General features: G+C 32.2%; 1 protein-coding gene and 1 pseudogene across 1 annotated transcript; both read left to right on the top strand.

The window, feature by feature from the left end:
• The first annotated feature begins 5,743 nt into the window (after positions 1 to 5,743).
• On the top strand, positions 5,744 to 9,017 carry LOC105049999 (anthranilate O-methyltransferase 1). Its single transcript, XM_010929837.4, has 4 exons — positions 5,744 to 5,878; positions 5,965 to 6,369; positions 7,863 to 8,135; positions 8,491 to 9,017. Exons 1-4 carry the CDS (start codon positions 5,798 to 5,800, stop codon positions 8,851 to 8,853), a joined length of 1,122 nt encoding a protein of 373 aa, XP_010928139.3. The 5' UTR covers positions 5,744 to 5,797; the 3' UTR covers positions 8,854 to 9,017.
• A 3,987-nt stretch (positions 9,018 to 13,004) lies between these two features.
• Positions 13,005 to 14,258, top strand: LOC140851166 (anthranilate O-methyltransferase 3-like; annotated as a pseudogene).
• Positions 14,259 to 15,381: the final 1,123 nt, after the last annotated feature.

Below are 15,381 nucleotides of genomic sequence, written 5' to 3' on the forward strand. Positions count from 1 at the left end.
CGATATATAGTCAGCCTATCTTCTCAACATATCCTAACCGTTATGAACGGTTATCGACTACATATTATGAACATTAATGGAAATAAACAACCCACTAACTCCATGATTATGGTCCGATAATTTAGCACTATAAAAAGCGGGACCACGTGTTCGACGGTTGCATCAGAATCATTTATAAAAAGGAGATAAACAAACAGCACAGATAAGATAATTTTGGGCTAAGACTCTGCCACTCTATTATTTATCTGCTGTTCACCAACCCTTTCACTGACTTAAGTATCGGAGGGTCTCCGTCGGATACAACTTCGGTCTGTGAAGATTTTATCTTGTAGGTACTCTTCACCGATGACAGACGATAAAAGATTAACCGCAACAGAAATTATAGAGTACAAGCAAAAGAAAAAATCTTAGAAAAACCTTCGTATCTCAAAGCCAACATATCTCGCCAAACAAAATACACCAAGATATAATTAATGAGAATCGAATTGGATCTATATCACGAAGAAAAAGGTCCCTATTATCTCCGTGGCCAATGCTAATTTAAATACAAAATATCTCTACATTAGGCTATATCTTTCAATTCCATTTCTTAATATTTTATTTTTATTTTTTAATATTTTATTTGTGGAGTCTCATGGATGTGCTTAGATCATGATTTAGTTTATCTGTTTTATCAAAACAAAAAAAAAAAAAAAAAAAAAAAAAAGGAGCAGTGCCTTCCAGACACACACAGAAATTAATGACCCCAGGAAAATGATGTCTCGCCTGCATGAATATGAGAACCCTTTGGTCCCTCATGTCATGCACCACGCCAAGGACATTGAGTGTGACGTCTCTGGTCATTTGATCCGAGAGTTCTTTTTCTGAGTAATATAAAAAAAAAATTTAATTATCAAAATAATTTAAATTTAAATTTATTTATCGATTGATATAAAAATAATAAAATATTATTTTGAATGACGTTTTATCATGCCACGCCACCCTCTATTTTTCTCCTCATTTTTCACGTTGGCTACTCGAGGAAAAAAAAAAAGAAACATCATTTGGTATGGCGTTTTTAAAAATGTCATTCCAAACGACGTTTTTAAAAACGCCATATCATTTGGCGCTTTTAATTATTCCCTCCAAAAAAAAATTAAAAAAATAATAAAAAAATTATAATTATAATTTTAAATTTATAAAAAAATAAAAATTATAATTTTAATAAAAATAAAAATTATCATTTCAAATTAGTATCTCCATTTCAAATTATCTTTTTAAAAAATAATTATAAAAAATAATTATAAAAAAATTAAAAATATCATAAAAAAAGCATTGAAAAGAAATAGAAATTATAACTCAAAATATTAAAAAAATAAAAATTTTAATTTTAATTCAAATAAAAATTATCATTTCAAATTACAATCTCCTTTTGAAATTAACTTTTTTTAAAAAATATCATAAAAAAATTAAAACTTTATTTAAATAATAAAAAAAATAAAAATTATAATTTTGAATTAATTTTTAAAAATTAAAATTAAAATTTTAATTAAAATAAAAAATAAATTTAAATTATTTTCTTCATTTAAAATTAATTTTTTTTAAAAAAATATGTAAAAAATATTTAAAAAAAATCTTAAAAATTTTAAAAAATAAAGAATACCATAAAAAATGATAAATAAATCAAAAAAAATAAAAATTATAATTTTAAATATAAAAAAATAAAAATTTTAATTTTAATTCAAATAAAAACCATCATTTCAAATTATTTTTCCCATTTCAAAATATCTTTTTAAAAAAATATCTGAAAAAAATTGTTGAAAAAAATAAAAATACCATAAAAAAGAATTTAAAAAAAATATAAATTATAATTCTAAATTTTAAGAAAATTTTTATATTATAATATTTCTTAAAATTTAAAAGAAATATAAAAAAATTTTAAATTTAAAAAAAACATAAATTATAATATTTCTTTTAAATTCTTTTTTATGGTATTTTTATTTTTTTTAAACAATTTTTTTCAGATATTTTTTTACAAAGATATTTTGAAATAGGAAAAGTAATTTGAAATGATGGTTTTTATTTGAATTAAAATTAAAATTTTTATTTCTTTATATTCAAAATTATAATTTTTATTTTTTTTATTTCTTTCTCATTTTTTTTATGGTATTCTTTATTTTTTTAAAATTTTTAATATTTTTTAAATATTTTTTACATATTTTTTTAAAAAAATTAATTTTAAATGAAGAAAATAATTTAAATTTATTTTTTATTTTAATTAAAATTTAAATTTTTATTTTAAAAATTTATTCAAAATTATAATTTTTATTTTTTTATTGTTTTAATAATTTTTTAATTTTTTTATGATATTTTTTTAAAAAAAATTAATTTCAAAAGGAGATTGTAATTTGAAATGATGATTTTTATTTGAATTAAAATTAAAATTTTTATTTTCTTAACATTTTGAATTATAATTTCTATTTTTTTTCAATGCTTTTTTATGATATTTTTAATTTTTTTATAATTTTTTTTTTTAATTTTTTTTAAAAAGATAATTTGAAATAGGAATACTAATTTGAAATGATAATTTTTATTTTTATTAAAATTATTATTTTTATTTTTTTATAAATTTAAAATTTTAATTTTTTTTTTTTGAGAAATAATTAAAAGTGTCAAGTGATATGGCGTTTTTAAAAACGCCGTTTGGAACGGCGTTTCTTTTTTTTCTCCTCACCTAATCAACGTGAAAAATGGGGGGGAGGATGGGGAGGTGATGTGGCATGATAAAACGTCATTCAAAATGATATTTTATCATTTTTACATCAAATCGATAAATAAATTTAAATTTAAATTATTTTGATAATTAAATTTTTTTTTTATATTACTCAGGACTCTTTGATCCTCGGCCTCATGAGTTGCTGGCGAAACCCGACGTGTGAACCCAACCTCCCAAAAAATGCATTTCTTTTTTTTCTCCTCACCTAATCAATGTGAAAAATGGAGGAGAAAATGGGAAGGTGATGTGGCATGATAAAATGTCTTTCAAAATGATATTTTATCATTTTTATATTAAATTAATAAATAAATTTAAATTTAAATTATTTTGATAATTAAATTTTTTTTTTTATATTACTCAGGAAAAGGACTCTTTGATCTTCGGCCTCATGAGTTGCTGGCGAAACCCGGCGTGTGAACCCAACCTCCCAAAAAGTCAAGGGAAATAAGGTCCATGATGTGTGGTATCTGATACTCGATCGTGGCTCACGTGTGTACCACGGTTCTGTTCACTCCTCCCCGGACCAGTTCTCCTACGCGACTCATGGCTGTGGTAGCTGTGGGCCGGCTAAGATTTCGAACATGCCAGGTTCCAAACAGGACACGTCTCTTAGCAGTGGGTTCCAGCACGGGTTAAATGGACGTGATTCTTCCTCAGGTACCATCACGAGCTTTAATTTTTAAACCGTCCTTGAAGAAATTTTCGGCGTTTACCAAGAAAAAGAAACGTTCTACTGCAAGCGTGATGTCACTTGGATGATGTGAATGCATTATTGCATGAAGCTCGTCAGCATGACTACGGTGTACGTGGCATTTTCCCATGAGTTGGAATATAATTATTTTTACGAATTATGATAGAATTGTTTCTATCTGGGAGCGAACAGGAGCCTCTCACACCAACGGAAGGCGGCGTCCATCGAACATGCTCGTGGAGGCTAGTCCTATGCATTCAATTATTTATATATATATATATATATATATATATATATGATGCTAACCTGTCATTAATCTATCACAAAGTTGTAGGAGATGAGAGATAATGTTTAAGAATATATAGACTCTTTTGTAACATACGCTCTTCTCTTTAATCAATGTTATCTTTTGTGGTAGAAGATAAGAGATAATGTTTAATGATTATATATAGACTCTTTTGTAATATATATATATATATATATATATATATATATATATATATGCACTTCTCTTAATTAGTCAACGTTATCTTTTGTGGTAGGAGATAAGAGATAATGTTTAATGAATATATGTAGACTCTTCCGTAACATATGCACTTCTCTTTAATCAATGTTATTTCGACACATGATCGATATAAGAAATATATGCTCACATTTTTATGGCAATTCTTTTCTTTTTATATATACCTTTTTGGTGGCAAAAATATATGTTCCACGACCATTTAGATTTTAACAGTTGATGTCTATCTTGAAGGGATGGACGCTAATTGATTGAAGTATACTCGCTTCTGGTAATGATACCAATAAGTTGTCATCTTATATCAAGAAAAAAGAGTTATCATTAAATATATGAGCAAAATTCATCATAAAGGGATTAAAAATAACTTTCATCTAATGAACACTAGTTTTTTTTTTTTTTTTGGTGCGAATCTAATGAACACTAGTTACATGCACAGAATATACAAATAAGATTCATGTGTATGTCGGACAATTTGATCTATTTCTTACAAGAATGTGGATCCTCTGCTGTGCGCGCAATGCACTGCATAGTGGGTGCATCGCGTGCACCATCGATCCATCGCACTATGGATGGATGCTATGCACCGTATGTAGCTGTGCGTATGCACCATTGATCCATCGATCCATCGCACAGTAAGCTGTGCATACGGCCGTGCGTGCTGTGCATCACATTGTGTGGTGCACCATAAAAGATTTACGCTCTTCTTACAATCCCGCTAATTTGCTCCCTAAATGTTTCTCTTGGAGCTTGTTGTTATAGGTAAGGAGGTTGCTCATTGTCTGCAGTCAGTGTCACCAAAGCCTGTTGCTGGCCGACCACGAGGAAATAATATATACAAAAACAAAATTAAAAATAAAAATAAAAACAAACATATATGTACTTTTAACATATATATAAACTAAAAGTTCTTATTGATGGTAAAAGACCAGAGGACTACTCCCCGTCTTCGATATAGCAAGATGCTCGAATTTAAAAAATTAAATCTAACATGGAGTAGCATGGGTAGTTGACAAGCGGCAATTTTTTCTGTTTAAAGTCCTTTTTTAAATAATTATGATTAAGATCACTGTATTCCTTGCTCCATTCTTCTGTGTGATGTAATAGTTACCTATTCTCACGTATTGCATGACATATCAAAAAAAAAAAAAGTATTGCGTCAGTTCATGGCCACCTCACTTAAAGACTAATGAGTTGAAAATTTGAGGCTGCTGCACACCATTCCTCTTCTTTAAGCAATTTTCTTGACATTTTTATAGACCGTCAAGCATCTGATCCTAGAGAGAGAGTGTGTGTGTGTGTGTGTATTTTTAGTGTGTACACTTCTGACATACCAATATCCAGTCATAATCAATGTTTATTGAATGAAACGGAAGCTAAATACACCATTCTTCATTGTGACAAACGGAATGCTATCCAATTTGCTTACGATGATATTATTTTTTTATGAGTACATTAACCATTACATATATCAAAAATGGTTATCACTTTATACGCCAATATATTGTCCTCTTATACGGTATGGTTTCTTTCGGTCACCTCAGTTGTTCAGATTGGCCATATTTTTGCCAACGCACATCGATCTAGAGGCGAAACTCAAGTTGGATTCTTTTTAATTTACAATCTTTAGGTGACGCAAGGGACCTAACGTCAGCCATTATGCAACCCGTAACCATTCGAGCAATTTGTTTAAGACGTTTAGTCCGCACGTGAAACAGGTTCGTCCAGCTATATAAATAGACCCTCATGGCTGAGAGCGAGCATGCTAAACCGCAAGAAGTGTATTCACTTTGCGAGAGAGTAAACAACTAGAAGTGTTAATTAGAAGGAATTAATGGGGATGAAGGTAGAGCAAGTTCTTCACATGGTTGGAGGAGCTGGAGAGACCAGCTACGCCACCAATTCCAGGGTTCAAGTCAGTCATCTTCCTTAGCCTCTCATGCTATCCCAAGGTTCTACATTGCATGCCATTTCTAACCTCTTGCTTGTGAATTTGTCCAGGAGAAGGCAATACTTGAAACGAAGTCCATAGTGGAGGAGGCCGTGAGAGAGGTCTATAAGACCATCCTGCCTGAGAGCATGGTGGTGGCTGATTTGGGTTGCTCTTCCGGTCCTAACACGTTTCACGTGGTCTTCGAGGTGATCGATATCGTCGACGATCAGAGCCGACGGCTGGGACGCCCCTCGCCGGAGGTGCAGTTCTTCTTGAACGATCTCCCGGGGAACGACTTCAACAATATTTTTCAGTCCCTGGAAGGATATGAGGAGAAATTAAAGGGGCAGAAAGGAGAGCGGATTCCGCCGTTCTATGTTGTGGGAGTGCCTGGCTCTTTCTATGGGAGGCTTTTCCCCTCTCGGAGCGTTCATTTCTTTCATTCTTCCTTCTGTCTTATGTGGCTCTCTCAGGTTTGCCCTTTTTTTTTTCCCCCCTCTTTTCCCAGACTTGCACAAATTAATCTTCGCACGCCCATCTGAAATCAATTGGCTATTCGTGGATCCGATATTTCGTGAATCAGCTGGTCCCACGTATCACGTGGCACCCTGTCAGTATATTACATCACATGGGACCCGCTGAACTACGTGACGACGTTTTGTGATTGGCAGGTCCGACATGCGACATGCAAGGCACCCAACAATTAATATATCATTCACGCTAGCTGCATATATTATTTGATTTTTTTTTTTTTTTTTTTGGAGGTACTCTAATACTCTATCTTGCGTATGACCACCGCAACAATGTAACTTGCTCGACTAAAAATACAAACCTATCATAAACATCATAAAAATACAAACCCATATGGTTCTGTCGTTGCAGATTTCTTTATCCCACATAGATTATGGATAAGATATCCAAAAGACTAGTTCAAAAGATAATTTAGATTTTTTTTAGTTCCTTATATTATCTAAAATTTATCTAATGTATAATCAAAATGAAGCTAAATATGTATCTGCACAAGTTCTGATCATACTTATACCTTTCATCTTGTCCCTGTACAAACAAAAATTTAGCCAAACCTCCTAATCTCCCCTCTTTGATGTTTTTTATAGGGTCAATACTCCTTGGGTCTAACATACCTCAATGGACCAACGACTCAAGCTATGACCACTTATCCATTATATTTATGAATAAATTAAGTTGAGAAGACACTGTCACACTTAACATGTCCCTCCTTTCCTTCTAAACAAATAGTAATAAAATATAATTTTTATAAATAAAAAATGTAAACTGCTAAAACTAAGGAAAAATATATCTTTTAGTTTCAAAGAATATTAAATGAGATTCTTTCAAGAAAGGCATTGTGGGTTTGGTTTAGGTTGGATTTACTAGATCATACAAACTCAAACCTAACTAATACTTTATATTCATAATCAATATTGCATCTTATAAAAAGGTCAGATATTATACTTGATTTTTCATGGAAATTGGATGTTCAACAAATGATTTTACTATGTTTTAACTTTTTAAAACCCAGAATGCTAGCTTATGAATTGTGAAACATGAATATATTAAAATCTTAAAATTGTAGCTAAAAGTGAGAACTTTTTTCAACAATTTTGTTATCCAAGCATCCATAAAATTAAAAGACATGAAGAATGAAAATGATCCTACAATAATGAGGATCATTATAAGTATTAAAAAATCAAAACACTATATACTATAAAAGACCATGACATATGATATTGATAACAATTCGGCGGAACAAGATTAGTTACGATCTCGCTTTCTTCTACTTGACTTTTTATTTTATGATTAAAAAAATTATATATATATATATATATATATATATATATATATATATATATATATATATTCTTTAAGTCATTATTTAAACTCTTATTTTTTGCAACCACATGACGTTTGATATTTTCAGATAATGATTTCAACTTTGAAATACTAGGTTCCTCCGGGAGTGGAGAGCAGCACCGGTGTTCCATTAAATGAGGGAAACATTTACATATGGGAGACCAGTCCACCTAGTGTGGTGAAATCATATCAAGAGCAATACCAGAGGGACTTCGCGACATTTCTCGAGTCCCGCTTCCAAGAACTCAGTTTCGGAGGTCAGATGGTCTTTACATTTTTGGGAAGGACGAGCAAACATGCTGCAAGTGGAGAATTGAGCCAGCTTTGGGGACTACTGGCTGAGGCACTGAATTCTATGGTCCTGGAGGTATGTTATCCTCTTTCGTAAGTTTATGGTACTTTAGCTTTATTTCGGATGCCAGACTTCCTATCTTTATGACATTTCTCAAGGAAGAAAGCAGTTAACAAGTAGGCCAATGGATAGAGAGTTGAGAGGGATGGAAAAAAAAAGACACAAGAATTGATATACATAGAAAGATGATTTTTGGTCCAATACTTTGAGCTCGTTTGTATTCCTTTTCTCAATTAAGCGAAGGTTGGTTAAGGGGATATTCCCATAAGGGGATAAAAAGAGATCCTAAACATCTTTTATGTTTTTATTATTAAACGCTATTTTGCTATATATATTGACACCTGATTCTCTGAAACATGTTGATTCACAGGGTATCATACAAAAGGAAAAAGTGGATGCATTCAATTTGCCTTTTTATGCACCTTCCATAGAGGAAGTGAAAGCAGTGATACAAAGTGTAGGATTATTTGATCTCGATCAAGTACAAATATTTAAGTCAAACTGGGATCCACTTGATGACTCTAGTGATGATTACATATATGATAATTTTCTAAGCGGAGAAAATGTGGCAAAGAGTATAAGAGCAGTGATAGAACCCGTGATTGCACGCAACTTTGGGGAGCACATACTTGATGATTTGTTTTCAAGATATGCAAAGAATGTTGCGAGGCACCTCTTGAAGGAGAAGACCAAGTATCCTGTTTTTGTCATTGCTTTGAAGGCAAAAATGTGAAGATGAATTTGGATCTATAATAATCTAATCCATCGATACAACCACTTGTCATGATGGAAAATCCATAAAAATAATGGTTATGTCCTTAATGGGTGTAATATATAGTGTGTGCGAAGGTGAATCATTATTAGCATGAAATAATAATTTTGTTCCCTACTATCTATATATAATGCTTTCTTTTGGTTTCAACCCATGCATGGCAGCTGTTCTTGCAAGTTACATTAATCCCCTTGTACCACAGGGTAAAGAGAACTTTTCAATTGCATAAAATGGACCCTTGTAGCATTACTCTTCAATACTTGAGAAATGCTGACAAATAATACTGCCGCTAATACTTATTTCTACAGGGCTTACGTAGATGATGTTGAATCGGAGAGGTCCCGTTTCGTCTGTGTATTATGAAATGGTCAGCGACTGAGTAGGTGTCCTATGTTCCATGAACATTTTATCTGGTTCATCATTTTTTTCTACAACACATGGATGGCGTAGCTGGAAACCAAATCTCTCTACACAAGCAATAGCGCCATGAATGCAGGATTGCTTGCGCCAGTTGACAATATATAGTTTATTATTCTTCTTAAGATATATACAGTTACCTGCTAGTAGTATTTAGTATATATAGATTATGATGATTATGATGGCTATTTTAGTATTTGGCAATGCCTTGTTGGTCGAATTTCATATTTTAATGCGAAAAATTAGTATACTGCCTTATTAAATTTCATTCTAAAATATTGTTTGGATTAAAAAAATTATAACAATAATAATAATAATATAATAATAGTAATAATATTATTATTATAACAATAATAGCAGAAATAATAATAATAATAGTTATTATTATTTTTATTACTATTCTTCATCATCATCATCATCATGATGGAGCTAGCCAGACGACAAGCCATACAAAATTCTAGCTTATTATGTCTTTTAGCTTTGTTGTGACATAACTATAACATACTTGATCAAAATTGAAGACCATGGTAGCACTCTACCAAATATAGAAGTATGATAAGACGCAACTTCAATAATTCTCAATTTAACTCTAAACATGGTTTAGGATGTGATTATATTAGTAGCAATCTACTGAATCCTATCAGAATTATGTAGTTAAGCATTCTTGGATGAAAGTAATTTTAAGATGGGTGACCCCCTAGGAAGTCCTCATGTTGCACCCTCTCAATTCACCTTCAAAAAAAAAAAAAAGCCTCTAGATGTAATTTACATGATAACTAATTGCTAAGGCTGTAAATGGATTTGGTTGACTTGTGGGATTAGGTCAGATTCTAAAATTGGATTTATCTCATTTTCTGAATTAAATCTAGATTTACAAAATTCAAACTCGATCCATTTGATTTCTAAATGCCTACTCTATAACCTGTTAGCATCTAGACTTATTTCTGCCTGTAAGTTATGATTCAAGACTTCTATGAGCAATATCTTTAATATAAAAATAAGTTTAAAATTATTTTTGTATTATAATTTATTTTGAGAGCAATATTACTTATCATCTATTTTATGTGGTTGGTAGTAGTTGGCTATGCTTGATCTGAATCTGATTCAGACTCAAATTTTTTGGGTTGGAGCTAATTTATATGAGGATTCAACCCACTATTGTATCCAAAATTTTGGCTATAGACCTGATCCAACTCTACTGAATCTTCTCTTGGATTAGGTTTGAGTCTAACATTAATTAAGACTCGATTAAGGTATCGGATCAGATTGGATCGGGTCACTCATGATCCTGTTTGATCCGATCCATTTGCAGTCCTGCCAATTGCAAGCACAATAAGATGTCCAATAACTAAGAACATATGCTACACAAAGATCTAATGTTTCTTTTAGTCACAAAATTTCACCAATGGAGTGATCGAACTAGCCATAGATGCAACTCACCAAGGCATGATATCTTGCCTGATGCTATTAATAATATTAATAATATCACTATCAATAGCATTAATAATATCACTATTAACAATCTTATTAATATTTAATATTAATAATAAAATAATATCATGTATCATATATTATTAAATATGAATACCTATTACGATTGAATAAAATATTAATTATTTGTTATTATTTGTTATTAGTGTTAAATAATAATATGATTAAGATTTGATTTGTTATTTATTATTAAATATGAACAGAAAAATGCGCTGGTTGAACAAAGTAATGTTATTAAATAGGATTATTTATTAATATTCATATAGTAACTACATTAATTATTTAATATTATTTTTTCTTATTGTTAAATAATAATAATCTAATGATGATTATTATGTATTATTAAAAACAGTAAAAATAGTTTAGATTGATCAAAAGTGGGGGCGAAGTGAGGAACTCTCTATTCCACCAATCTCTACACTTTCAAGTGCCTTTAAGACCTGAATGGTTTAGTGTTACTTTAGGAACTAAAGTGATTCTCACAGCCAAACATCCAACGGTGACCCTGCAGATCATTCATTTGGGAAAGTAACTTCTATGGCTACTGGAACCATCATACAAGAGCAAACACGTCGCTTCATTTGCTAATTGTGAATTAATTTAAGTATGATTGTGGTATAGTGAGGGTGATTGTGTAATATAAATTTTATTGCTCCCCAAATGCCTTTTAACAGCTAAAGTGTATTATTAATTTTGAATTATACTACAGAGTTAAGAAATTAGTTTTGGACCCAAATCTAAAATCTCTGCTCCCATGGCTGCAACCGAACAAATCCATCAGCCCTAAAGCAAACCACATGTCCCCTCCAAATGGGCCACGGGATTAGGCTTTGGACACCCACAGTAACCCGCGACCTATCCTTGGGCCGCTCGTGGTGCAACCCCTGGCCTAAAGGCTTTAACCCCATGGAAGTCCATACTATGCCTACCTTAGGGTAATTCTTTGTGTACCATATGAGGTGCAATAGTAGCATACTGCCTAATAATATTGGAGCATGTAGCACATTTAGATAGGATGGATATTAAATATCGCTCAACTTTTTTTTTCTCTAATTTTCAATGATGAAAATATCATTTCCTCTATATAACAAAGAAAGAATAGTATTATTACTTCCTAATTCGTTGTATAACTTTCTGTGAATATATATGATGTCCTGAACCATATATATAACTTCTTGTATATTTATGGCATCTTAAATAATATATATAGCTTCCTGTCTTATATAATTTTCTATGAATATGTATGACATCTTGAATAATATATATAACATCCTGAACAATATATATGGCCTCCTAACGCCTTATATAATTTTCTGTGAATATATATAATATCTCGAATAATATATATGATATTATGTAAATATATATGACATTCTGAACAACACATATAACTTTCTAACGTCTTATATGACTTCCTGTGAGTATATATATATATATATATATATATATATATATATATATATATATATATATATATATATATATATATATATATATATATATATATATATATATATATATATATATATGACATCTCCAATAATATATATGACTTTCTATGAATATATATATAACGTCTTAAATAACATATATGACTTCTTAACACCTTATATGACTTCTTGTGAATATATATGATATCTCAAATAATATATATAAATTTTTGTGAATATATATGATATTTCAAACAATATATATGACTTCCTAACGCTTTATATGACATCAAGAAGTTATATATATTGCTCAGGATGTCATATATATTCACAGAAAGTCATATATATTATTCGAGATGTCATATATATTCACAAAAAATCATATAAGGCATTAAGAAGCCATATATATTATTCAAGACATCATATATATTCACAGAAAATCATATATATTATTTGAGATATCATATATACTCATAGGAAGTCATATATATTCACAGGATATCATATATATTATTCGATATGTTATATATATCCATAAAAAGTCATACAAAATATCAGAAAGCATATATATTATTCAAAATGTTATAAATATACAGAAAGCTATCTGTATTTTTCAGGACATCATATATATTCACAGAAAGTCATACAAGGTATTAGAAAGTAATAATACTATTCCTTCTTTATTGTATAGAGGAAAAAATATTTTTGTCACTGAAAATTGAAGGAAGAAAAAGTTGGATGGCATTAAACGTATGTCCCATCATTAAGTATGCTATGTGCTTTAAGGTAATTGGGTGGTGCGCTCCATGTCAAATTTATTACATCACATGTGGTGCACAAAGACTTTCTCGCCTACCGTAAGGCCTTGACCACAGGGAACCCTACCTTGGGTTCTATATAGATATTTCTATATATTTATATATGATGTGGATCCAAAGATTGTTATTATATCCTCTCACATCTCATATTAAGCCACTCCTCTCACTTGATATACTCTCATATATATATATATATAAGGTCATTATTTCTCATTTTTTGCAACCATATATCGTTTAATATTTCTAAATACTGATTTCAATTTTGAAATACTAGGTTCCTCCGGGAGTTGAGAGTGACACGGGTATTCCACTAAATGAGGGAAACATCTGCATATCAGAGATGAGTCCACCTACTATGGTGAAATTATATCAAGAGCAATATCGGAGGGACTTCACGACATTTCTTGAGTCCCGTTTCCAAGAACTCAGTTCCGGAGGATGAATGGTCTTAACATTTTTGGGAAGGATGAGCAAACATGCACCAAGTGGAGAAGCAAGCCAGCTTTGGGGAGAACTGGCTGAGGCACTCAATGCTATGGTTGTAGAGGTATGTTATCCGCTTTCATAAATATTTTGTGGTACGTTAGCTATGTTTTATGGGTGCCAGATTTCCGATCTTTATGACACCTCTCATGGAAGAAATTAGTAAACAAGAAGGCAAATGGAAAGAGAGTTGAGGCGGGTGGAAATATAAAGATATGAGAATCGATATATAAAGATGATTTCTAATCCAATACTTCGAGTTTGTTTGTATTCCTAAACATCTTTTATGTTTTTATCATTAAACGCTATTTTGCTATAATATTGACACCTGATTCTTTGAAACATGTTGATACCTTGAATACAGGGTATCTTGCAAAAGGAAAAAATGGATGCATTCAATTTGCCCTTTTATGCACCTTACATAGAGGAAGTGAAAGCAGATATACAAAATGTAGAACCATTTGATCTCGATCGAGAGCAAATATTCCAGTCAAATTGCGATCCCCTCGATGATTCTAGTGATGATTACATATATGATAATTTTCTAGGCGGGGAAGATGAGGCAAAGAATACAAGAGCAGTGATAGGACCCATGATTGCACATGACTTTGGGGAGCACATACTTGATGATTTGTTTTCAAGATTAGCAAAGATTGTTGCAAGGAATCTCTTGAAGGGGAAGACCGAGTGTCCTGTTTTTGTCATGGCTTTGAAGACAAAAATGTGAAGATGAATGTGGACCTATAATAATCTAATCCATCAATACAATCACTTCTCATGATGGAAAATCTATAAAAATAATGGTTACATCCTTAATGGGTGTGATAGTGTGTGAGAAAGTGAATCATCGTCAGCATAAAATGAAAACTTATTCCCTACTTTCTATAGTGCTTTTTATTGCTTTCTTTTGGACCATACTTTCTTTAAAGCAGTGTGATGCATGCCCGCTACGGTGAGTGGAGCGAGAGGACCCCCATCCAGCTGGCTAGAGGGTGCTCCTTCATCTGGAGAAAGATTTATGCTCGGAGGCCCGAGGTGATGGAGTAAATTAGATATTTGATAAGCGACGGTCGCTCAATCGCAATGATCCAAGATGCCTGGGTCTCCAGCTGTGCTCTATCTCGCTCGCCGATCTTTGTGAGCATCGAGGTGGAGAACCACACATGGATGTCTGACCTCATCACTACTGATACTTTGGACTGGAGAGTACAGGAGTCAAGAGATCACTCGCTACTTTGGGAGGCCACTTGCGAAACGAATCCTTGCCATCCTGCTTCTGGTGCACCCTACGCAGGATGCGAGGGTTTGAGGTTACTCTTCTTGCTCAAAGATTTTTTTGAGAGACCTCTCTCATTTATACAAAACCACTGCCTTCCAGACAGATTGAGACCACCTAGATTTGGAGAGTCATTGCCCATCCTCGGATGCGGTCTTTTCTTTGAAAGCTTGTCTAGGACCGACTCCTTACTCGAATTTTACTTTGGGAGTGAGGCATGGAGGTTCCGACCTTGTACCCAATTTGTGGGATGGAGGATGAGTCTGCGAAGCATGTTGTCCTGTGCTGTCCTTGGGCGAGGGTGATTTAGAGATGGGTGGGCGATTACCGTTGGGAGAGGAGTCTGACCCTTGGTTGGCATCCTTTCTGAGTTTGATCCATCAGAGTATTGCTAACAGGACGTTTATTACTAGAGGGCCATTGGCTTATATTGCCTACCAGATCTGACTGTCCAGGAACAGCCTTGTCTTCGATGGTAAAGTGATTCTTGCTCATCAAGTGCTAGAGCGAGCTGTCTGTTTAGCTCAGAAGTACTATCAGTTTGATACTGCCGCTTCGTCCCGTGACATCCCCA

Source organism: Elaeis guineensis, chromosome 8 (assembly GCF_000442705.2).
Source record: "Elaeis guineensis isolate ETL-2024a chromosome 8, EG11, whole genome shotgun sequence".
Classification (NCBI taxonomy): domain Eukaryota; kingdom Viridiplantae; phylum Streptophyta; class Magnoliopsida; order Arecales; family Arecaceae; genus Elaeis; species Elaeis guineensis.